This window comes from Carassius auratus, chromosome 29, assembly GCF_003368295.1.
Source record: "Carassius auratus strain Wakin chromosome 29, ASM336829v1, whole genome shotgun sequence".
NCBI lineage: Eukaryota > Metazoa > Chordata > Actinopteri > Cypriniformes > Cyprinidae > Carassius > Carassius auratus.
Window position 1 is genome coordinate 15,912,983 of NC_039271.1, and position 24,793 is coordinate 15,937,775.

Below are 24,793 nucleotides of genomic sequence, written 5' to 3' on the forward strand. Positions count from 1 at the left end.
GGAATGTCATTTATCTTGTTTTTTGTCTGCTGGTGTTAATGTTTCTGAGTCTGTGTTTCAGGGGGAAGCAGTGGATTTGGCTAGCGTGCCCGCGGAGTACCACGACCTGAAGGAGGTGTTCAGTAAGTCTCGTGCTGATTCTCTTCCTCCTCATCGTCCCTATGACTGTGCGATAGAGTTATTGCCAGGTACTTCTCCGCCTAAGGGCAAGTTATATTCTTTGTCTATTCCAGAGACGGCGGCCATGGAGAAATATATATCCAGTTCTCTAGCAACGGGGTTTATCCGCCCTTCTTCTTCTCCAGCGGGGGCGGGGTTCTTTTTTGTGGGAAAGAAGGACGGATCCTTGCGACCTTGCATTGACTACCGAGGGCTGAACAACATAACGGTAAAGAATACCTATCCTTTACCGCTTATGTCTTCAGCTTTTGAGAGGTTGCAGGGAGCGTCCGTTTTCACTAAATTGGACTTACGTAATGCTTATCATTTGGTCCGCATCAGGGAGGGGGATGAGTGGAAGACTGCCTTTAACACCCCTAGAGGCCATTTTGAGTACTGCGTTATGCCGTTCGGGCTAACCAACTCGCCGGCAGTCTTTCAAGCACTCGTTAATGACGTGTTGCGAGACATGGTCGATCTGTTCATATATGTTTACCTGGATGACATATTGATTTTTTCTTCGTCTCTCCAGGAACACGTGCAACACGTACGACGAGTGCTTCTGCGGTTGCTAGAGAATGGATTGTTTGTCAAGGCGGAGAAATGCGTTTTTCATGCACAGTCTGTTTCTTTTCTAGGACACATCATTTCGACTGAGGGTGTTCGCATGGATCCTGAGAAGGTTAAGGCTGTGGTAAATTGGCCATCCCCAGAGTCTCGCAAGGCCCTGCAGAGATTTCTGGGGTTCGCCAATTTTTACCGGCGTTTCATTCGCAATTTCAGCCAACTAGCCGCTCCTCTGACCGCCTTGACCTCCCCTAGTTTGACGTTCAGGTGGTCAGACGCAGCTGAGGCTGCGTTTGCCAAACTGAAAAGCTGCTTTGTTTCAGCTCCCATTCTCGTCACCCCTGATCGCTCACGTCAATTCATAGTGGAGGTCGACGCGTCAGAGGTGGGGGTAGGAGCAGTGTTATCCCAACGCGCATCCTCAGACGGAAAGGTGCATCCGTGCGCGTATTATTCTCACCGTTTATCTCCTGCAGAAGTTAATTATGACATTGGCAATCGAGAGTTGTTGGCAGTCAAACTTGCACTGGAAGAATGGCGTCACTGGCTTGAGGGGTCGGGTGTACCTTTCATTGTATGGACGGACCATAAGAATCTCGAATACATTAGAACCGCCAAAAGACTTAACTCCAGGCAGGCTCGGTGGGCATTGTTTTTCGGTCGTTTCGATTTTACACTTTCTTACCGGCCGGGTTCCAAAAACATCAAACCCGATGCTTTATCCCGTCTTTTTGAGCGTTCCGATCGTACTGCTACTCCCGAGCCCATTTTACCGGGGACCATCATTATCTCCGCGCTCAGATGGGAGGTCGAATCGAAGGTGTTGACCGCCTTAGAAGGGGTAACGCCCCCGGCTCGTTGCCCACCGAACCGATTGTTTGTGCCGGAGGGGTTACGGTCAGACGTTCTCCAGTGGGGTCATTGTTCCAGTGTTGCTTGTCACCCAGGGGTTAGTAGAACTAGATTTCTAGTCAAGCAACGATTTTGGTGGCCTGGTATGGCTCGTGACGTCCACGATTTCGTCTTGGCTTGTTCAGTTTGCGCTATTGGTAAGACTTCCAATCGACCTCCAGATGGGTTACTCTTACCGCTGTCTGTCCCTTCAAGACCCTGGTCCCACATTTCGCTAGATTTTATCACCGCCCTCCCGCCCTCTAGAGGCAATACGGTGATTTTAACCGTAGTGGACCGGTTCTCGAAGGCGACTCATTTTATTCCCTTGCCCAAATTACCTTCAGCCAAGGAAACAGCAGTAGCTGTCATTGACCACGTCTTCCGCATACATGGCCTCCCGACAGACGTGGTTTCTGACAGGGGTCCCCAATTTGTGTCCAAATTTTGGCGAGAATTTTGTAAATTGTTAGGAGCGACTGTTAGTCTTTCTTCCGGGTTCCATCCCCAGAGCAATGGTCAAACCGAACGAGCCAATCAGGATGTCGAGAGGGTTTTGCGATGTTTGGTTTCCAATAATCCTTCGTCCTGGTGTCAGCAACTCTCAGTTGTGGAGTACGCACACAATTCTTTGCCAGTGTCATCTACGGGCATGTCTCCATTTAAGTGTAGTTTAGGGTACCAACCACCTAATTTTGTCAGTACGGAATCCGAGGTTTCGGTCCCCTCCGCACACGCACTAGTCCAGAGGTGTCACCGCACCTGGACCAGAGCTCGCAGAGCTCTGCTCCAGGCTAGGTCGCGCACCAAGGCTAAGGCCGATCGCCACCGGTCGAAGCCTCCCCGTTACGTCGTCGGTCAAAGAGTGTGGCTTTCTACCCAGAATATTCCTATGCGTTCCGTTTCTAACAAACTTGCTCCCAAATTTATTGGCCCGTTTTCTATTACCAAGATTATTAATCCGGTAACCGTGCGTCTTAGCCTTCCTCCGGCGTACAGGAGGATTCATCCCGTGTTCCACGTGTCCAGAATTAAATCGGTGATTTCTTCCCGTCTTAATCCGCCTGCTCCGGTTCCCCCCCCGCCTCGTCTCGTTAATGGGGAGACCACCTATTCGGTTAATCGTATTCTGGACTCTAGACGGAGGGGACGCGGTTTTCAGTACTTGGTGGATTGGGAAGGTTACGGTCCGGAGGAGAGAAGCTGGGTTCCTGCTCGGGACATATTGGATCACCACCTTATAGATGATTACAATCTACAGGTAAAGCAGGCTGGGAACGTCAGGTGACGTCCTAGGGGAGAGGGTACTGTCACGGTAGGAAATCCAGTGTTTCCTCCGTGTCATGTTTTGTTATTGTTTTTGTACTTACGTTGTCTCCATGTGCTAGTTTAGTTGATTGTCATCACCTGGGTGTTGATTGTCTCGCTCCAGCTGATCTTCATCACACCTCAGCTACTTATACTCACCTCGCTCTCTCTCTGTTGTCAGATCCTCTCTCATGTCTTCGTGCCTTAGTTGGATTATCGTCTTCCGTGTTCGTGTGCTGGAGTGGATTAAGTGTTGTCGTCCTCGTGTCAGTGTTCCGGTCTGTTCCTGGTTTCAACCATTGACCACCTTCACCTGCACCGCCGACTTCACCACCCAGCTCTTCTCACGCCACCGTAGACCTTCCTTGCCATTGCCAACATCCTGGACTCTCTTTCTCAATAAACTACATCTTATCGCCTGCAATTGCTTCCTCCTCTTTTATCTGTCGTTACATGAACAACCTGCAGTTAGGCTAATGATCTACAGTATATTCCTTGATTAAATAATTTTAGGAACATTGTTAAATCATCAGATTTAACCATTTGGAGAGTAAAGCAAACAGAGCCAAAACAAATGTGACCCAGGACCACAAAACCAGTTATAAGGGTCAATTTTTTAAAATATTTGGCCGAGATACAACTATTTGAAAATCTGGAATCTGAGAAAAATAAATAAATCACCTTTAAAGTCGTCCAAATGAAGTTCTTAGCCATGCATATTACTAATCAAAAATTAAGTTTTCATATATTTACAGTAGGGGATTTAAAAAATATATTTGTGGAACATGATATTTACTTAATATCCTAATGAATTTTGGCATAAAAGAAAAATCTATCATTTTGATTGGCTATTGCTACAAAAATACCCCAGCGACTTAGGATTGGTTTTGTGGTCCAGGGACACAAATAGAAAGATATTAAAGATAAACACTAACCGTTCTCTTTGCATTCTTCAGGGGGCTTCGCTTTCTTCGCAAGCCGGGGGTCCAACCAGGATGTCGTCTTTGTATTGTGGCTGGAGAAAAGAGAAATGGAGCAGAAAAGGAAAAGAGATGAAGAGGAAGAGAGAGAGATGAGAGTGCTGCAAACTGCTGCTGTAAATCATCTTGCTGAGAAGACGAGAGAGACTGAAAGGAAGTCTCCGGAGATCTCCTCTCCAAACGAGGGTGAGAAAAAAGTTTAGCTTAACAAAATGGCAATCGATACTTTTAATTAGCTGTAAGCTTCTCATTAGCACAGCAGGAAAGAGAGGAGGAGGACAGAGATGGTGAGGAAGATTTGAGTGACTTATGAGGGAGGAGAGCCAAACATAAGCGGCGATTTCACTAAACTTTTGCACAAGTTTTTTTCCTCATAATTTTGTCCTCTGAGACAAATTTCAGGAGTCTTAATAAAGTTTCCTTTGAAAGATTTGGCAAAATTGGCAGATTTTTGCTATGTAGTGTAACATGCTTACCAACGGCTAATTAATAGCCTTGGAAATTAATCTTAGCCTCCAACAAAGTTCTGACAGCATCTGAAATCCTGCGGCATGACCGCTCCTATGACGGCCATCTCGGGAAGAACCAATAAGAGTAAAGCAACTGATGACTCAAATGTGTATGTGTGCATGTGACAGAGATCCATTTAAAATGTTGGTACTACCTTCTCAATATTTCATACAACATTACCATCTTGTTAATTGGCCAATTATGCTACTTAATGCTACATCCATTAGTTACAATTACATTGAGTTAGCAGTGAAGTATAAGCAGTTCACAAATTCCATCTTTTACTGACTCCAAAACTTAAAGTTTTTATTTGTTTTCCAGGTTATAGATTGTTTTACAGTAACATAAGGGCTAGCAAGGGGTTGTGCAATAACATTTCATTTTTGATTGTCAGTGTGGATGGCAGCTTTTGATATTTGATGGCAAAATGATTTAAATGCTGTTGATTGCAACAAAATGCCACAATTTAAATGGCATCAAAAAATAATGTGATTGGAATGTTGGAGGTCAGGTTAGCAACTTATTATTTGGGCACTGACAAGGTCTGACACTAATAGGCTACGTTCACACTGTCAGATTTTTGGATTGACAACCGCATTTTCTTTACAGGCTCGAAATATACCATTCACATAGCAGCTTACAGGCTGTTTAGAATACTGACTATACGAACATGCAATGGGAGTCAAGCCTGTATTCCTTACCAGTAACCACAGAGATACATTTTTGTCCAAAGTAAAATCAAAGATGGAGATGTCCATAAAACTAAAAGTCTTATCACTTTCTGACATGACAAGAGTCCAATCGAGCTGCGAGTTAATTCGCCAAATCTTCATTAACCTACATCAGCTTTTACATTTAGGTGGAGAGCAGCGCATTTGAATCGCTAACAGAACACAAAAGTGACGGGAGCGGTTCCGGTGGAAAACTGACGGGATCTAAAAATGTCAGATGGCACGCAACTCATTTCTCCATCACTGTAAGTTACTGAAAACACACATGAAAACACATAACACACCGTAGACGCACATTTGTGTGGCAGAGCGACTCCCTCTCGCACTGTATGATATGACAGACAGCTAGTTGTCCAGTCCTGTTCTGTTCACAAAGCGCCTGTGTCACGGCTGTAAATAACCAAACTGTCTGTGAACATAACAGTATTAAGGACTCAAATACAGGACTGACAACCGTATTATGCTGCTGTGTGAACGTTGCCATAACGAAATGAAACAACTAAAAACTAAACAAATGTTTAAAAAAAACAAAAAAAAAAACAAAAAATCTAAACAAAAACTAAACTAAAAAACAAACCAAAATAGCTTGGCATGATGCTCGACAGCAACGCTAAACAAATAGGCTACTTCCAAAAAGTTGTATTATTAATTTCATGCTGACATATTTCAGAGGACAAAAAAATAAGCATTTTTTTTCATGTATACCATACATTCAAGTACATTCAGTACGTTTTAGGTTTTACTGTATTCCTCCTTGAGACACATATTTGTCTAAAGTAGCAGAAGAAACAGCTCTGAGATCAGTGGGAGGAAGGTAGACTCGACTGTCTCAGTGATGGGACTCGACTGACGACACTCTGCCAAGTGACTGGCCAGAGAAATTGCAGCCAGGGGCGAAAAGATGGTGCACCTTTGAAGTGCTCGTTCTCTATGACACTCCACACTGCTGCCCTTTTGTCTCTATCTGTGTGTCTTCCTCCCCAGTGTCTCTTCATGATTCATCTCTCTCTTAAATAATTTTTTTTATTTAAATATAAAACCATATCAAAATACATTATACTGGCACAGTGGATTTCCGCAGCTTATGTTTGGTTTATTTGGAAGTTTAAATGTGACTAAATGCATGTACAGAGATATTTTGTCATGATTAATCTGGTCCAGTATGAGTGTGTGTGTGTGTGTTCATGGTGAGAGATAGACATATGGAGAAGTGTCTACAGTTTGAGAATTAAAGAGACTCCGTCTGTGAGGGAGATCGAGAAAAACAAGGCGCCATTGGCTGCTTGACAACTCCATTAAATCCTCAATAGTCACACTGTGTGGGCCAGAGTAAACTGTGTATGTGTGTGTGGCGTTTTATAAAGCAGTGGCGGACTGTCCTCGCATCATTTGGAGTCACTCACATACAGCTTCTGTTATGAACGATACAACAGAAAATACTTCTGTGCCTGTGGAAAAACACAGTCCTGTACAGTCACAGTTTGGAGACTGAACACACACACGTTCCTAGTAATCAAATGTGTGTATATTTATGTATGCTTTTTATAAATGTCATTTATATTAATAAATTATCATTAAGATGCATTATCTTTATCTAACATCATTATATAATGATGATAATATATAACTATCATTATATAATGGAAATCTATGTATTTATGAACGAATGAATGATTAATTTGTGGATGTCCCTAAACATCTGGGGGGAAATGAAAAAGTATGGTACAATTAATGTTGCACTATTATGGCCCGTGGAAACTGGTTTTAAACAGAGATGTGTGTACATTTTTATTGATCATGGCAACAGTGATTCATCTATAGATCAAATGATGGAAAATGTGTAAGAACTGGGCGTATATCCAGTGCAGTCCAACACAGTTTTAGCATTTAAAAGAGATGCTTCAGGTGGCTGGATTATAGTGGTTTTGGTCCATGTATGTGCAGTTGCCTGTTTTAGATAATAATTTAAGTCCTTCCCTTACTAAAATAATAATCTAGCACAGTTTTATCATTGGTAAAATATCATATATTTCTATACAAGCATTTTAGTCAAATAAAGAGAAACAATCTGCAACCTGCCACAACATTTTAAAAGTAGCCAAGTTCTGTGGGAAAACCATGGACATCAACAACTCTGATTGTTGCTGACATAAATATATATATATATATATATATAGGGTTTTATAATTAAAATCTTGCAAAAAAAAAAAAGTGTATATAATACATATTATATTATATACATATATTTTATATATCTAGCTTGGCATGTGATCGATACATGGCATACTACTCAATGTTTTTGTTTTTTTTTCAAAATTACTATTAATTCTATTCATTTAAATCTCAGTGTAAAAAAAATTAAATAACTGAATGCTGATTATAATTTATAATTCTAATTAACTGATAATTAGAACAATCCAGATACTCACTCTATAAAGTACACTTCTCCTTTCTCAGTGTAAGCCATCTCCCAGTTATCTGGCAGAGGACCCAATTCGTCATTCTCGTCCAGTTTGGGAGGTGATTTTGGTATTTCTGTCTCTTCTTTAGGGGCATCTGTGGAGGTCTCGGAGGGGCATGTGGTGGGCATCTCTCCTGAGGCGTCTGTACTCTTGTCTTCATGTTCACTGGACTCTGAAAAATGCAAGAAAAATTGCTTTTAGAACAAATCCTAAAAAACTAAATTATTGCTTTATGTAATCAATTAAGCTCTCACCAATAATGAAAAGTTTAAAACCAGTCAACTGTTTAAACTGCCCGAATTAAACTAAATTTGTAACATTTTAACAAGAAAAACTGCAGACCTACCTTTCTGATTCAATCAATTAAAAATAATCAGACTTTAGATGTTGGTAAAATAAAAGGTGAACGGTGTAATATAATTGAACAAACTAATTACCAAGAGAAGCTATGCTTATAAAAATAAGATGTCAAAATTATAATAATCCAGCGCAATATTCTGGCAGATGTCTCTAACTTTTATCGGCCTGGCTGGTGAAACTCAGAGTCCGAGACTACAGAGTAACCGGTGAATGTGAGCAAGACAGACAGCGAAAATATTTATGAGAGGGAGATGTAACTGAGATTTGGAGATTCTGAGAGAATTGAAAAGCAGGTCACTGTAAGAGGGGCACGTTTGAGAAAGAACTACAGAAGACATGAAGGAAGAACAGACAGAGATGGAGTTAGCCGGACTGAGACGGTGAAATAAGAGCAGAGTGATTAGAATGGAGTCTACGGCGAGAAAGTGAGAGATAGAGGAGGAAAAAAAATAGATAGCTGAACGTGTCCTAGTTTGAGTTATGGAGGTTGGAGGTCCCATAGGAAAGTCGCAAAAGACAGATCGAGGGGTAGAGAGGGAGAGATGAAAGAAAAAAGATACCGAATCCCATAATATTCAGCAGTACTGATGTTTTAATCAACTGAAAAATGAGAAGACAGCTTCACTCAATTCCACACACACGAGCTCTGCTCCAAAACCTAGTGAGCTGCCTATTTAGACAACATTTAAAATCATCAAAGATGCACATCGTCTTTTTGCCACACTTGCCAATGGTGGATAAATTGAGAATATTTTCAAGGCATGTAATAACCATATATTTGTTTTATATACTGTAAATAGCAAAACAATACATCTAAGATGGTGCACAGCAGAAATAAAGAATATTCTTATCTCCTTACAATGTGTCTCAGATATTGCAAGATCCCAAAAAGTGCATTGAAAAGTCAAAGATTTCAATGTGAGCTCAAACGTTTCACATAAAATCCCATGGTCACATTTATTTGGGTTATGCACATGAATATTTTAGCTTAATTACAGTATATACTCCTACTTGCTGTCAAAAATGTCTTAATGGTTTCTAATCCCCAAAGAAAAGCTTTCAAAGACAAAAGTTGATGCTTGATAGTGAAGTTAACAAACACCATTTGCAATTCACTAGGATGTGAAGGCTGAAGGGTTGGTTGGCCCCCAAAAATGAACATTTTGTCATCAATTATTCAGTCTTGTGTTGTTCCAGACTCATAAGACTTTCATTCATCTTTGAAACATAAATAAAACTCAACTATGATACTGTACCTGCCTAAGGCACAAGAACCAATTAGGTTTGTTCTCACATGTTAAGCAAGTACAGGTAAGCTACCATTTACCATATTTGATTGTGGTTTTGTAAAAAACAGCCTGAGTTAAATCTATTCAACATATAGAGGAGAAGACTTGGACTAAACAGCTCAGTTCATATGGATTTCTGTTGCAATGCCTTAATGTACTTTTGGAAGCATCAAAGTTTTGGTAAAAGTTCAGTGGAGGAACAAAAAATTTGGTAACACTTTAGAACAGGCAATACATATTCACTATTAAGTAAGAGTTTTTCCTCAATCAAATCCTAATTTGCTGCTTATTAATAGTTAGTAAGTTAGTTTTTAATTTTAGGTATGTGTAGGATTAAGGGATCTAAAATATGCTCATGCAGAATAAGGTATTATTATATGAATAAACAGTGCATGTTAATAAGCAACTAGTTAATAGTGAGAATTTATCCTTAAAATAAACTGTTACTAAAATCTCTCAGGTTACATTAAAATGTCTTCGTTTGTGTTTTGAGGATGAATGAACATCTTATAGGTTTGGGCGACACGAGGTTGAGCAAATTATAACAGAATTGATATTTTGGGAAAACTACCGCTTTAGGTTCTTTATTTGCCATTATTGAAAATAAGCATCAACATTAAGCAACATCAAATTAATACTAGCAAGATTTTAGAAAACGATGGCTAAAGAGCTAGTTGGCCTTTGGTTAACATTATTTCCAGTCTAGGTGAATGTGACGAGTGGGGTGTGGACGGAGCGAGGCCGGTAAAGTATGAACGTTCTTTTATTGTTACATTGGTGCCGAAACCCGGGAAGAAGAAAGGACACCGTGATGGAGCGGAGGAGTTGCCGCCGTTGGCCTGGAGGAGCGTCACCGTCCACTGGGCGGCAGATGAGTGTTGTGTCGTCCAACGAGGGCTATCCAGTGCTGCTGCCAGGCACCGCGGAAGAGTTTACCCAGCTGGTGGAGGGCCGAGTGGCAGTGTGTCAGGGAACCGGAACAATATTTTTTATTTTTTCTTCTCTCTCCCCTCTCTCATCTCTGTCACTCCTCATCCTTTCATCTCTTTATCTCTCGCCTCGTCTGTCTGTCCTTACCCCCAGGTACCCACGGCCACCATGATAGGTTCCGCCAGAGGGGGAGTCTCGGGAGTACAACCCGAGTCCCCACTCGAGAATGAGGAGCTCCGGAAGGATACAAGAGGATACAAGGAGGAGCTCCGGAAGGATACAAGAGGAGTTAAGACAGTGAAGGAAGAGAGAGGGCCATGCCTGGGTTTTATTTTGTGTTTTGGTCTTGTTTGTGCACGGCAGTCATCCGCGAGGGTGACTGTTTTCTGTTTATTTGGCTTTAAAGTTTGATTTGAATGTTCGCCGATTCCCACCTCCTTCTTCCCATACTACAAACGTTCTTTTATTGTTACAGCAATGTTAACTGAAAGATGTTTTACACTTGATGTAGCACTTTATTTTACTTGTTCCTTATGTACATACTATGTACTTATTGTAGTAATTACAATAACTATGTAAAAACTAGGTACTAACCCTGAACCTACCCCTAAACCTAACCCTACCCCATGTAGTTACCTTGTATTACCAGAACTTTCTTAGATAAATACACTGTAAGTACACTATAAGTACATGTTAGTACACGTATTGTAAAATAAAGTGCAACCGATGTTTTTGAAGCAGAGCAAGTATTATATTTTTCTCCTCTTTGCGAACAACATGGACTGATGAATTGTGCACAATAAGAGCAGGAACTTGTATTAAGAAAGCAAATAGGGTCAATTTTGATTTCATGTTGAATTTAAGTGCACTGAGCTATTAAAAAATGAATAAATCCTTTGCCAGTTCTTTATATTACTATGTCAACAGTTCTCCCACGGTGTTAGATTCTAATTCACTATGTCATGCTGCTCTATTAAAGCCAGAATAAAACAAAAGTTTTTTTCAGACTTGATGTCTGCACATTCCTGCCCCACAGAGAATGAAAACCAGGGAATGTGATAACATGCTGGTGCGACAGTTGCTAGGCTATCGCCCTGACAACAGTGGTTACTATGAGGTAATTTAGAATGGAGGCGGTTGCTATGATACATGATGCACCTAGTGGCCCCACAGGAATCATCTCTATGCTAGTAACCCTGATCTGAGGTCACAGCTGTAAATTAACTTATTACACCGGAGAGGTCGTGACAAGATCTCTCTTCTTAAACTGATTAAGAGCTCCTCACCTGGGGTGATGGCCACTCCGTTGCCGTTGATGACGGGCCTCTCCTCCTCTTCCTCCTCGGGCGGTTCGATGCCAGCCTTTTCCATGTTGCTTACGGACTTGTTACGTCTGCGTTTGCCCTGTGATCTGGGTGTAGCACCTGGCAACAGCTGCTCAGCTACATTCAGCAGCAGTGGGCTGGGCTCTGCCGGGGGCTTTGGGGTGCCGTAAAAGTTATCTGGAACCAATCAGACATTTGATGCATAATTGATTAATTAATGTAAGCTCAGCCACCATGATGTTACAACTTTGCAAATGGAGAAATATGCAGTATCAGCCTATCAGGCAATAAGCAAGGCACCTTTCTCCAGTGGGTGTTTAGTTACTTTGGGGACAAAATTTCTTTAAGAAGTGAGCTACATCTGCAAACACATCTTTTAGGAGCTTCCGGCAACTTGACATGAAAGGGATTCAAGAATAAAGAAAACTATGTTTATTAATTCTCAAATAATATGTATTTTTGGTGTAGTATTAGGATTGGTGTGCAGTAATTATGTGTGTAGATTTGGTTTTAATAGCAGTTATATTCGAAAAATGTAAAAATGAATAATAAAAAAAAAAAGAAAATAAATGGAAATCTTGTCTCTGCAAACAAAACAACTCAAAATTCCATTCAGCCAGGACTCTGACACCAGTACAACGCCACACACAAACTGTTGCTCAAACGACCGAGTGTTGTTCTGTGTTTACAGACTCAGTGAAAGTGCCATGGCTCCCCTGGGATGAACAGGCTCTAGAGGAGAGCAGGGCATCTGGTTGAGTACGCCTTCAATTCTCCCTGGGTCACTACTTGACATGATGCTGCAGTGTGCAACAGATGCAACTCATAAATATAGACATATTTCTATTGTTTGTTTGTACAAGTACAATTACACGGTAACTGACCAGTTTTCAAAATAGCTGTGATACTTTCATGTCAGTGCATGACCTCTTTCTTATCAAATAATATATATCAATGCAATATTTGATGTGCTTTAATTATTTCCCATTCTTTGCAAGAATTATCAGTTTATTGTGGTCTTAATGAAGTGAACAGTAATAAATAATAAAATAATAATACAAATGATTCTAATATATTTCAGATATATTTAGAGTTATTACAAACGTATATTTGACAAATGAGACCTAAGTTTTATTAGAATATCATTTTCACCAGAGAATGCTAATAAACTCAATACATAATCTGATGCAGAGGAAATTACAGTGTGGTATGAATGCTCAAGATTCTTTGAAAAAAGTTCACAGGATATACACACTGATATACCTGAAGTAACATTAAAGCTAAGCTGAGAAACTGACTCAGAGCTCTTTTCTGTGCTAGTCATATTCTTTAAAACATATTGAAGACCAAAATCTTTGAGGAAGAATTGACAAGAGAAAAACTGAGTAGAAGAGAAGAGCTGATGTATTTCACATATGGAGATTATTTTCTGTTGCTTTCATTCACTAGTTTACAAAGTCAGCTGAGAGAAAAGTGGAAATGGACCGAAAGACAGAGGAAGAGAGTGATATTTATTCAAGGGATGGAGTAATTGGACTTTTGAAGTAAAGAAGGCTAATCTCACAAGACCCCAGAGAATCACATTTCCTTTGGGGTATTTTTATATCACGCTGTGCTGCGAATTAACCAAAGTAAATCAGATACTTTCCCAAGATCTGTTTTTCACAAATGACTAGGAAATCAGATTATCAAAAAAACAGGAATTACAAAAATGTAAAATGGCACAAAATAGAAATATCAAATACCACTGTGGCTCATTATAAATATGCAATAAATAACTTAAAACAAAATGCTCTGAAGAACATATTTATTAGCAATATCCAAACAATTTAATGACAGGCTTTGGCTCTGGCATTTTAGAATGACCAGAGCAACATGCTTTCATTTGTTCTCTGAGAGAAATATTTATTCATGTAACTTGTTCAGGCAAAGTCACGCCTTTTTGATACACAACTATGAATTTTCCTGGTAAACCTGTTTCCATTGCAATTTATGCAAATGTATTCTTACTGAATAAAACATACTCGGTTACTAACGTAACCTCGGTTTCATGAGGTACGGAACGAGTACTGCATCTTGTTAAAGACGTTTATAGGGAAAACTCCTTTTTCTCAAATGACTGAAGCCTTTTTTAATATTGCAGTGTAACTGCACAGCCATTGGTTCGTGCACAGAATATAAAACGAACCAATTGCTTTGCAGCGGAGCTGCACGATCCTATGGTGGTAAAGCCCACCAAAGCCCACCATAGGGGGCATCTGACTATATAAGCGGCACATCGCCATAAGATCCACAGATTACTTTGACTGAAGCGACGACTGAGTCTTGCAGCTACATAGCATGGCATAGTACACAGTACTCGTTCCATATCTCAGGGAACCGAGGTTACGTCATTAACAGAGTATGTTCCCTGACGATAATTTAAAACCCCATAAGTGATAAAAATGCTTATGGGGAACCAGTTCAGTCCTATTATGCTATGCTAGAGGAACAACTAAAACTTGAACTTGCCTTAAGCACCCAACGGGGCCTAGAGGGACCAAGTATTCTGCAGGGAAACCCCGCAAGAGGCAATAGGGCCAAACTCAGAGAGGTCTGGTACAACCTCGGAACTCAATGAGGGCCAAGAGCATTCTTGAAAGACGCAAACTCCAAACTGGTAGTCATATGACAAAGTGCCCTGCTATGCAGAAAGGACCCGTGCCTGTAAGGTTGGGACATCCAGACTGTAAAATCGGGTTAATGTGGACAGAGTGGCCCAGCCGGCCGCTGCACAAATTTCTGGAGAGGACACATTGCTAGACCAAGCCCAAAATGAGGCCACGCCTCTAGTTGAATGGGCTCTTACTCCCATGGGGCATTGAAGGCCCAAACAAGAATGTGCTAGCCTAATAGCGTCAAATATCCTTTTGGAAAATCTCTGCTTCATGACCGGAGACCCTTTGGTGTGGCCCCCAAAGCTTATCCAGGAGAGGCAGCTTGTCATAACTTTTTTTATTCAGCGCTATCCAAAGTCGTGAGGGCGGATGAAGAAGATTTACAGAGGCGAGCTGAGTAGGGGCCATGCCAAGACTTCTTGTCGTGGACCTCCAGGAAGAATGGTGTAGCATCTTGACGAGGGGCCTGGATGCGCCTCGGCAAGAACCACTCATCCAATCGGCTGCGGCGGGGCTACTCCAGACCCAGCTCCTCTACAGCCTTTGAAAGGATGCGGAACAGTTTGGCATCCAAGCCCGGGCTGGATGTGCTAGGCTGTGCAGATGGCAAACGGGTGTGGTTGATGTACAAGCCTGACAGCTCTTCTGCATCTGAAGCATCTAGCAACATGCTTTCATCTGTGGGGTCACACTCACTCCCTCCAAATGAGATCATGTCGCTTACAGCCGAAGAGGGACGCTGGTCTGGGAGTGGACAGGAAAACCCTCTCTGAGTGGAGATAGTGAGGCATGCAGGGACTATCTTCGGCGAGTGCTAAGTTTCTCTGCCCTGGGAGGAAGAAAGTGGGAAGGTGCGAGGGGTGGATTCCCTTTCTGAAAAGAAAGCTTTCCATGAGCGCAGAGATGCAAGACTCATATCTTCACAATAAGGGCATTCCCAAGCATGGGACGAGCCCAAGCGCACTCGCCGTGACCGTCAGCAGTGTGACAGAAACGGTGCGGCATTTGAAAACTCCAGAAATTTGCTCTTTAAAATTTGCTCTTTTAACTGCTGCCGAGCCATTGGTTCATTTTATATTCCCTGCACGAACCAATGGCCGTGCAGTTACACTGCATTACTAAAAAAGGCTTCAGTCATCGGAGAAAAAGGAGTTTTCCCCATAAGCATCTTTAACAAGATGCAGTACGAGTGAAGTATCGACAGGGAATAATGTTTCCACCTAAAGCAAGTTTTTTTTATACACGTTTTGAACATTTTATTTGAATCTCTGTGTCTTAATCTAGCCAAAGATTGCCAGAAACCTGGCTTATGATATTTTGATCTTAAATATGACACTATTCCCTTAAAAGTCTATGGGATTATTTAGCTGACTTTGTCTTTCACTACGTTAAAAATAGCTTAGGATACTAATAGTAATAGCTCACTTCACCTCAAGAAATTTGATGGCTAAAGATTTGAGGCATCAGTTATGTTCACAGCCTAAAAACCAACACTTCATTACTTAATTGGTTGGATGGTTGGTTTGTTAGTTGGACTAAAGGACCATTATCTTAGCAATGAGATAATGGGACAAAAACATAATATAGTATGTGGTTGTGCAACGTGGCCAATTTACCTTCATACGTTCCACTTTCCAGCAAAGCTCCACTTCTCTCTAGTTCCACAAACCTCTCAACAGTCACAAAGTTGTAGTCCACTCCTGGGACCTCTCCTTCTTTAGGCTGTCTGGTTGTACCTAAGAAAAGAGAAAGGCATGAGTTAGTTCAGGTCAGCGAGCCCTATAGGGGTTTGTGCCATGGACTTAATCAGCAGTTAGAAAGTTCATCCAACAACAAAAGGTTTTTGTAGCAAAGCTCAACATGAGCCAAACAGAACAGGTGTCCAGGTAACTGGTTCACTTAATTTATACAGAGTGACACATATGCCCTCTGACAGTCTGTCAGACACAGAAAAAATAATGAGGGATGAAGAAAAACAAAATGTCAGGGTTCTGAGGCTTTAAGGTGAAAAGAATGACGCAATTTCATTCAAAATGAAACATACAAGCCTGGAGAAATGGTGTTTTGCAAATGTGTAAAAAAAAAAAAAAAAAAAGTCTACTCCAATCTTCTGTGTCACATCATCCCTCAGAAATCATTCTAATCACTCAATTAATGATTTTAAAAGGAAGAAGAAATACTTTTATTCAGCAAGGACTCCGTGAAAATAAAGACATTTCTATTTCATATAAATGCGGTTCACTGAACTTTTTGTTCATGAAAACTTCTGCAAAAAATGAACCCCAGGCTAGAATACCAGCTTGGGAGACCAGCTAAACAAGCCTAAAACAGCAAGAGAAGTGTGTTGTGGTAAAATGCTTAACATCCATTTTTACTACTTTAAATGATAACAATTTTCAATCTATTTAAAAAGAAATCAATGCACACCACCGAGCGTACAATGAGAACAGTTCAAAGTGTATGTACATTAAGCAATGGGTTAAAATGATAAACTGAAGTGTTAATGTATTCCTGCATATAGTATGTAGCAGAGCTGTAATTAGTCAGCAAGGACCTGTGGAGTTTGTGCTAATTGCTGCTAGCTGAGAAAGCACTGGGGTATTTCTAAAGTCTGCATGTTAAGGGAGCTCACTGCGGGAGTGCCAACAGTAAACACCCGAAAGACTCCAGGGTCAAAGACATGACGCTCATTATTTTCAGTATCTATTAATTTATTCAAAAACAAATTACAAATGCCATTTAAACACAGGATAGGTCGAACCTACCTCTACTTTGATAAGAAAGTTTTCATTTCTTCTTGATTTTTATTTGAAGTGCAAGAAGTAAAAAATGCCAGGGTTGTAAAACGGTCCTGATATCATAATGAAGAAAAAAGCCTGGTGATAAGAAAATCTTATTAAAAAGTGTGGGATATCTTTTATTAAAAGGTCAACAAGTGTCTTAAAAATATCAGATAAATTAACCTTTTTATGACAAGCCAAGGTTAGTTAAGGCTGTAAAATACCATGTGATATAACATAAAAAGGTGAATGATATTTATTATTTTAATCAATTTATTATTAATTAGTAAGTCATAGATTTACCAATTTACACGACATCACTAGACATGACTGCATTGCATTTGTTAATTTTTACCAACAACAAGAATACTAAAGTAATTCTAAGATCTTGCTATATGTGCTTTAAACTCGATTTTTTGGTTCATTCTTCTTTATCGTCGACTCTCCAAAACCTTAACATCTCTTAAGACCTTTACTCACCGCTTCCCAAAAAGCAAAGTACCACACATATAATATTAGAAGCAAACAACAGAAAATTCCTGTACCGTTTTTTTGTCCAAATACTGGCCGACGTCAATCGGTGACACTCACCCATTACCAGACCTACCAAATACCAGTTCACAGCAATCAAAATACAACTCCAAGCAGTTAAAAAACCACATCTGACAGCATAGATTTGCACTCCACTGAGACTCTGTGGAGAATCCCAACAGGAGCCCTGCACAGTCATTAAGCTGTCACTAGTGTTTGAAACTCACATCATCTCTCATCATCTATCAATCAATAACAACACAATGACAACAAGCCCCAGAGCTGGGTGTCTTTCCACCGTGATAGCCTATGAAAGGCATGCTAATGACAGGTCACAGGAAATAGGGGCAAATGGAACTTCTCCACTCTCACGACCCATGTCTTCTCGGGGCGAGCTTTGACTGAAGACTGCGCAAAGACTGCCTCATCACGACAACTAGAGTATCTCACAATACCGCCGGCTACCCAAGCATGTAATAACATAATGAAAAGAAAATGAATCCACTACGACCATTAAATCGCTTGCCAACATCACCTTAAAGCTCAATTTGTTGATAAATCATACTTTAAATAAGAAAAGCTAATCGCTGGAAGATGGATCGATCTTCACGCCAGTGATTTCTTCTCGGGAGAGGCAGCTACCTTGGCAGGAACGCTTTGTTGACGAGATGCGTATCAATCAGTTTTTCGTCTCTAAACTAACTAAACACTAACCACATGCGAGTACAAATTCATCCATGATATCTGCATATTTTCACAAACAATTGATGATTAATCTATAATTGTAATTTTCTCCTTTAAAAAAAAAAACACAAACAAATAAAAATCAAACAAGCTTTTTTATGATTGCTAAGAGTAAAGAAAGGTTGTGTTTAAAGTCCGTGGTGTGTTCATACAAATTGCAAGTTGCTTAATTTAAAAAATGCCAAATTCATTAACATTACCAGAAGATTAAGAACAAATATGTGTTTGTAAATTAGTCAATTATTAGTGAACAAGACCCATTGACTGTATGGAACATACAAGTCAGTTTTATGGTTAAAGGTAAATATTATTGCCTGAACCTCTTTTTTTTCTGAGAGTGTCTATGCTAATTTCAAAATGGACCTTTGATGCTGCTATAATTAGCCATGCTATCCAGTGGGCACTTTTCTCATGGGAGCACAGATGAATTGCTTACAGTTTTGAATGTAACTCATTTTCCTCATTAAACTGAAGTCCGGGTCATCTCATATTTGTGAACTCCTGTGCTACTAATGCTTTTCTAGCTGTCTAAATTCCATCAGGCTAATAGTCCAGGTTGATGCTTTCCAGCTCTATCACTTGGCTCACTTCAAGACTTCAACACACCTGTAAACACAAGTGCTACTGTATGGCACTCTGAAGCGTTAAAGATGTCTTTTTGTGTCACCTATTTATTATGAATATTGTCCATTAGTCCTTCGTTCCAAAGAGTTCAATGGATTATGCAATGTTAATTTGTTATGGTCAAGTTAGTGCAGATAATAGACATATCATGGGATAATACTTAGGGAAAAAAAAGTAAAATACGTTCATTTTATTAAGTTTGAGCTTCCCTCTAGAGTGTTTTTCATAATCAAGCTTTTAACCAATTTACATCTAATTCAGCTTAAGTTAGAAAGTGCTTTCCAGTTTACCAGCCACTAGAGGAAGAGAAAAAAGTGATTCTTTCCACATGAGCAATCATGGGCTTCAGCAATCTGCAAAAAAGGCGCACAGCATGACAGCTAGTTATTTGCCCTCAGTATTGTCCACTTGGAAGTGGCATCATCTTCCTGTGTACAAAATGTACCGCAATATCTCCTGCAGAGAAGAAGGGTGAGGAAAATACTATCTGGAAATAGTGTCTTTGCACATTTGCTCAAGCAAGGTAGAAAAAGAAGAGAGGCGTGAAGGATTTGGGCTTGGTGTTTCTTTGAAAACATGGCACATGGGCTATGTTCTGGCATTGGTTCACAGTCTCATAAGACATGTAACAAGAACGGTATGTGCTTCATATAGTCTAGGAGGTCCAGTGCATGGACATGACAGCATATTCCTTGGGTTATTCTGTTATGTTCTCCATAAACAACTACTGCTTTTCAAAAGGTTTGTTTCTCAGTGAATGATGAATGCGTTGGAACAAATCGTCCTCTTGAAACAAGCTAAATCTATTGGAAAAAATAATTTTAAGATACATTAATATTTTAGAGGCTAAGTATTTTGAGAATGTTTAAGAATTTTTGCAAGTTTCAATAGGGGCTTTTTGAAATTGTAACAATTTCTTTAAATAACCATGTCTTGTCCTTGGAACATGATTGTTTCTTTTGAGGTTCAACAATAAAATCACAATATCAAATTAATACATTTTTAAACACAATAAATCTGATAAATTTCCAAATAAAACAGCTTAAACCATAATAAATATGCTTTAAAAATTCATAGGCCTGAGAAAATCAAGAACACTTGAGCATTCGCTTAAAATACATTTATTTATTTTTTACAATAGAATTGGGGATATAATCGACCCCTGCGGCACTCCAACGTTTGTTTTACAATGAAATTAGGAAATAAGATTAACAATGTGTTTGAACTTAAAAATTAAAGGACATGAAAGTTTAATATTCACTGAAGGAATTTAAAGAATAAGTTAAGGATAAGATTTATTAATAAAGTATAGTTGTTGTTTTTTTCAGAGTATTACTGTACATCTCAACAAAATTGGGCTTCACTTTCCATGGACAGACATATTCACCATTTTAATTGAAGCACATAAAACGACAAGAAATGGGGCTTGAACTTGCGATGTCTGCACAAGCACTATAACAAAATGTGTCGGAGCATGTGAGCCAACCACTAGGCCATTGCTCCAGTGTCAGAAAATTATTTAACAACATGAAAATGCAACTAGGTTGAAATCAGTGGGGGGCCACAAACAGAATGCTTAATGCAGAAGAACATGTGCAGAAATTCATACTGTATAAGCATGTGCTGTGTTTGCACTTGAGGAAAGGTATGAGGTGCTTAGCTGGAAATCCATCACTTCTGGATTTTTTGTCTGTTGTCTGGTGCATGTGATTATCTTGCTTGGATCCAAGAGGATTACTGTTACTGTGTAAGTAGTCACCGAGCCATGCAAAAAGCCTGTATAGTCATTGTGCTTGTTCTTCAAGAGAGCTGGTATAGCACAGGGTCTGTGCAGATTTCTGTGGCAAGCTTCTGTCCTTTGGCTGGGTGTTATGAATCATCTTGGCAACCAAACCAAGATCAGGAGGCACTAACCAGATCCAAAGGATGTCTCCGGACACTTCCTAATTCCTGCAATATGGACCCCATCTCATTTCATTGAAATTGATTCCTAAGTGTCTCTGTCTGGTCTTTCTGGGAGATAGCAGATTATGTCTCTTGATCTGAGGACTAGCCACTGCGATGTGACAAGACTTCAGACAACTCCTTTCCTGCCCCTCAAAGTCATGGCACATACAGTCTCCATCCAAAAACATTAAGGAAAACCAGCCTTACAGCTGCCAAGGGTCCAAATCCTGTCCTGCCCATATATAAAAGTGCCACTGCAAGTAATCCCTTGCAGTGAATGTGGCTTGTGATGAGAAAATAAAAAGTGACCTACTTCTTCTTCCGCTTACATATAAGACAATATGACAACACTGAATTGTGATTCATCGGGGGAAATTACAGTTCATTATTAATGCCTTGCAAAAGGAACTGGCAATTGCAATCTACAACTACCAACCCATTTACTGTGGAAAGGCGGTACTATTCTGGCAAGATGATAAGATATGGACTGTAATAACGCTTTCTAAATTGCACTATGGTGGACTGATGAAGTGAAACAGCCAGGGAGGATGTACTGGAAGAAGTTGGGAGCGAGCAATAGGGATGGTGAAGCAATGAAATAGAAGGAAGCTGAAGTGGAGGCACAGAAGATCATAGGTGAGTTCCCAATACAAAGATTTAACTAGATGACAAATAAAACAATCACTCAGGCCATCAATCAGACAATCAATTAGACAACCAATCAATTAGACAATCAATCAATTAATCAATCAATCAGTATGGTATCAGTTTAGTGATAACTTTAGAGACTATACTTTTTTGTATCATACTGAAAAATTCCTTTAAGCATAAACTTTGAATTTTGTTTGCTTGATGTTTAAAAAAAATACTAATGGGGAAAAAAATAAACAAATAGATTCTTTCTCTGATAAATAAATCCTAATTTATTTAGCCATTTCTTCCTCAAATATAATTATCTTGTTTTAAGGATATATTTTTAATTGGAAAACTATACTAAAATTCCCTAAGTAAGAGTTGTGATTTGAGCATCATGCAGAGTAGCTGACTATAAATAGTGATCTAAACCCGTCACTTATAAGGTTCCATATTATTTAGGATATTACCTTAGAGTGTAGCTGTCTGTTTAAAAAGTAGACATATATTTTGAAACAGAGCTTGTGAGACCTGCCATTCATAGTGATACTGATCTCATTCCAATCGGCTGAGGCAATGTTTTCACAGCACTACCGTTCTGCCTGTCCCATTTCAATTCATAATCCATCTGTTATCACTGCAAGAGGCCATGTCAGCGAGGTCCATTGTGCCCTACCTAATCTGACCATTAGTCAATTAGAAAGCAGAAAAGTCCTTCTAATGCTGTGTATGAGGCTGGATTACCCCCGGATACAGCTATAAATAAAAACAGGGTATATGGGACTTTTGAGATGCACAGTTAAAAACTTGCTTTCAATGCACTTAGCCCGCATTACACCCAAGCAGAGAGATATAGATACAATTTAAAGATTTATTATCATGAGCCTGAGCAAAACACAACTGATGAGCATTCGGTATTGGGCCTAATATTGACCCCTGAGGCACACCAGTGGTTTGGTTCTCAACAAAACTAGGAAAGACAAACAAGATTAACAATGTGTTTAAGCTCTTTCTGGTAAAAAAAAAACTGGTAAAAAGCCACAAATCAGACAAATTCAAGGATGTGAGTGCACTGTGCTTCACAGTGATTGATAGTGGACATGCAAGATTGATTTCAGATCCAGCAAATTGACCTGCTAGCCTGTTGAAATGGTAACAGCCCTGTCTTCTCAAGAAATCCATTATAATCTACACCCCCAAGAGGTGTATTGACATACTGGTATTATTAATGCCAGAGAGGAAGGAAAGAAAGGGAGGGAGGAAGTGAAAACATTACTGCAATATGTCACTGTCTATTTGTTAACTCTGTGCGTTGGAAACCACAGTTGAGAATCTGCCATAACAGATGCATTGATATTAATAATTCACATAGATTTGTGGCTTTTTCAGGCACCCTTAACTACGACTGATAGCCTGAGGGTACTTTTGAAATGGGCGATGCAATCCCCTTAGTGAGTTTTTCGGCGACTCTCAAAAGATGCTTACGAAGCAAACAAAATTGAGACATTAGGGAATGATAGTGTCTCTTGGGCCTCTTATTTAGTTATTATACTCCTAAAAACTGTCCAATCAAACAAATACAACCCTCATTCAGTTGAACAGGAACTCACTATATAAAAAAAAAGCTTTTTTGTGAATTATAACTACTTAAATGTTTAGTACGAAAATCCCAGCTGGTTGTGGAACTGAACCAACAAACTTTGTGCTAGCAGCCTAGATTCAATTATGCTATCACTAACTTACACACCCACACCAATTTCTAAACAAAAGGCAGAATATAATGAAACCTACATACCTACATATTCTGCAGCTCTTTGTATATACTTAATCTTGACTGACAGAATATACATCACAAACCTCACAGAAACTAAAACACACACACAAGCATAAAAACAAGGAAGATCGGTGTAAACAATCAGAAAAGTAACATTTAACACTTTGTACCCAGGCAAAAGACTACATCTAAAAACAAACTGTACTGTATGTACCCTTATCCAGGTGCATAATGTTTTATGTCCTTATAAAACACCCCTGTAGCTTCTTTGACATGTACAGCTTTTCTTCAATCTTGGTGACGGGTGTGCTGTGTTCTTTCCAGTCGCATGTTTGATCTCTCATGCTTCATATCTCTCCTTTCCTTGTTTACCTTTTTGGATGTTGACGAAAAAGCTTTGCTTTCCTTCCACTTCAGAGGCATCCAAGCATCTGAGCATTCACTCACAGCTTAGTGGAGGAAAAGAAGGAAGAGCTTGGAAAAAGTATGCAATATGAAGCGCTTTGACAGCGAACACAGTTCTGATCATATCTGAGATGTAACCTCAACAATCTGCCTACCCCCTTCCTTTAATCTCATGCCATCTGGGAGAGGGTGAGAAGGTGCAGTGGACGTCCCAGGATGTTTCCACCTGCTCATCTGTAGATGTGGAAAACAGCAGTTCACCGACAGGCATGCGGTAGACACACAGTAGATGGGTCGTTCTACAAAATTTGTATCTTCATACAGCACGAGTAAAAATTATTTTAAACAATGACTTGCTAGCAAATTTACTATATGTTAATCCCATTACCATGATTATGTAAACAAATGATAATTGAAAAGTATAAATACCATCATTACATTTTTGTTTCTAATAACTATCTTGTGCTAAGATAATGTGAAATTAAAATGCGAAACTGTAAACAAATACTTTTCTAAAGGTTAGTAGTCCCAGCCATCTGCTGGAGTGCCCTTGCCAGCCATCAGAGGGCACTCTTCTGGACTGTTGTTTGAGTTGTTCCGGACTTCAGTTCCCATCACCCCTTGCACTTATTATAAGTTCTTACTGTTTCCAGCTGTATGTCATTTAGTTTTATTAGTTTCCCTTTATATACCATGTTCTGTTAGCCCTTGTTTGTTTTAGTATTGTTTTCTGTTACACTGTGTCTGTAGATTACCCTTTGCCTTTGTTTTTATGCCTGTTTGCCTTGTTTTTGGAATTAAACTGCACTTGGATCGTATATGTTTTCCAAGAGTGATTTGTGCCAGAAGTTATGACCCAAAACATATCATGTATTAATTTAAGCTAGAGATGGCACGTGCAATTTCTAAACAACCTAACATATTATTTATCCAAAGAATGCTTAAAGGGGTAATATGATGCAATTTAAATTTTTCCTTTCTCTTTGGAGCGTTACAAGCATTTGGTGGTTAAATTAGATCTGTAAAGTTGCAAAGACTAAAGTCTCAAATCCAAAGAGATATTCTTTATCAAATTTAAGACTCTGCCACACCCCCCTAAAAAGGCTCATTCTAACCCGCCCCCACATGTCTACGTCACTATGTGGGTAGATTTGCCCAAATGTTTATGGAAAAAAGGAAGGTGAAC

General features: G+C 39.7%; 1 protein-coding gene across 9 annotated transcripts in view; it reads right to left on the reverse strand.

Annotated features, from left to right (window-relative positions):
* The window catches only part of LOC113048222 (membrane-associated guanylate kinase, WW and PDZ domain-containing protein 2-like), a 202,626-nt gene that overhangs the window by 70,897 nt on the left and 106,936 nt on the right, over positions 1–24,793 (reverse strand). For all 9 annotated transcript variants that reach the window (XM_026209865.1, XM_026209866.1, XM_026209864.1 and 6 more), the window contains exons 3-6: positions 15,786–15,905; positions 11,474–11,689; positions 7,576–7,780; positions 3,861–3,940 (exon numbers count right to left, since the gene is read on the reverse strand). In XM_026209865.1, coding sequence (XP_026065650.1) covers positions 3,861–3,940; positions 7,576–7,780; positions 11,474–11,689; positions 15,786–15,905 — 621 coding nt within the window. The remainder of the gene's footprint in view (positions 1–3,860; positions 3,941–7,575; positions 7,781–11,473; positions 11,690–15,785; positions 15,906–24,793) is intronic.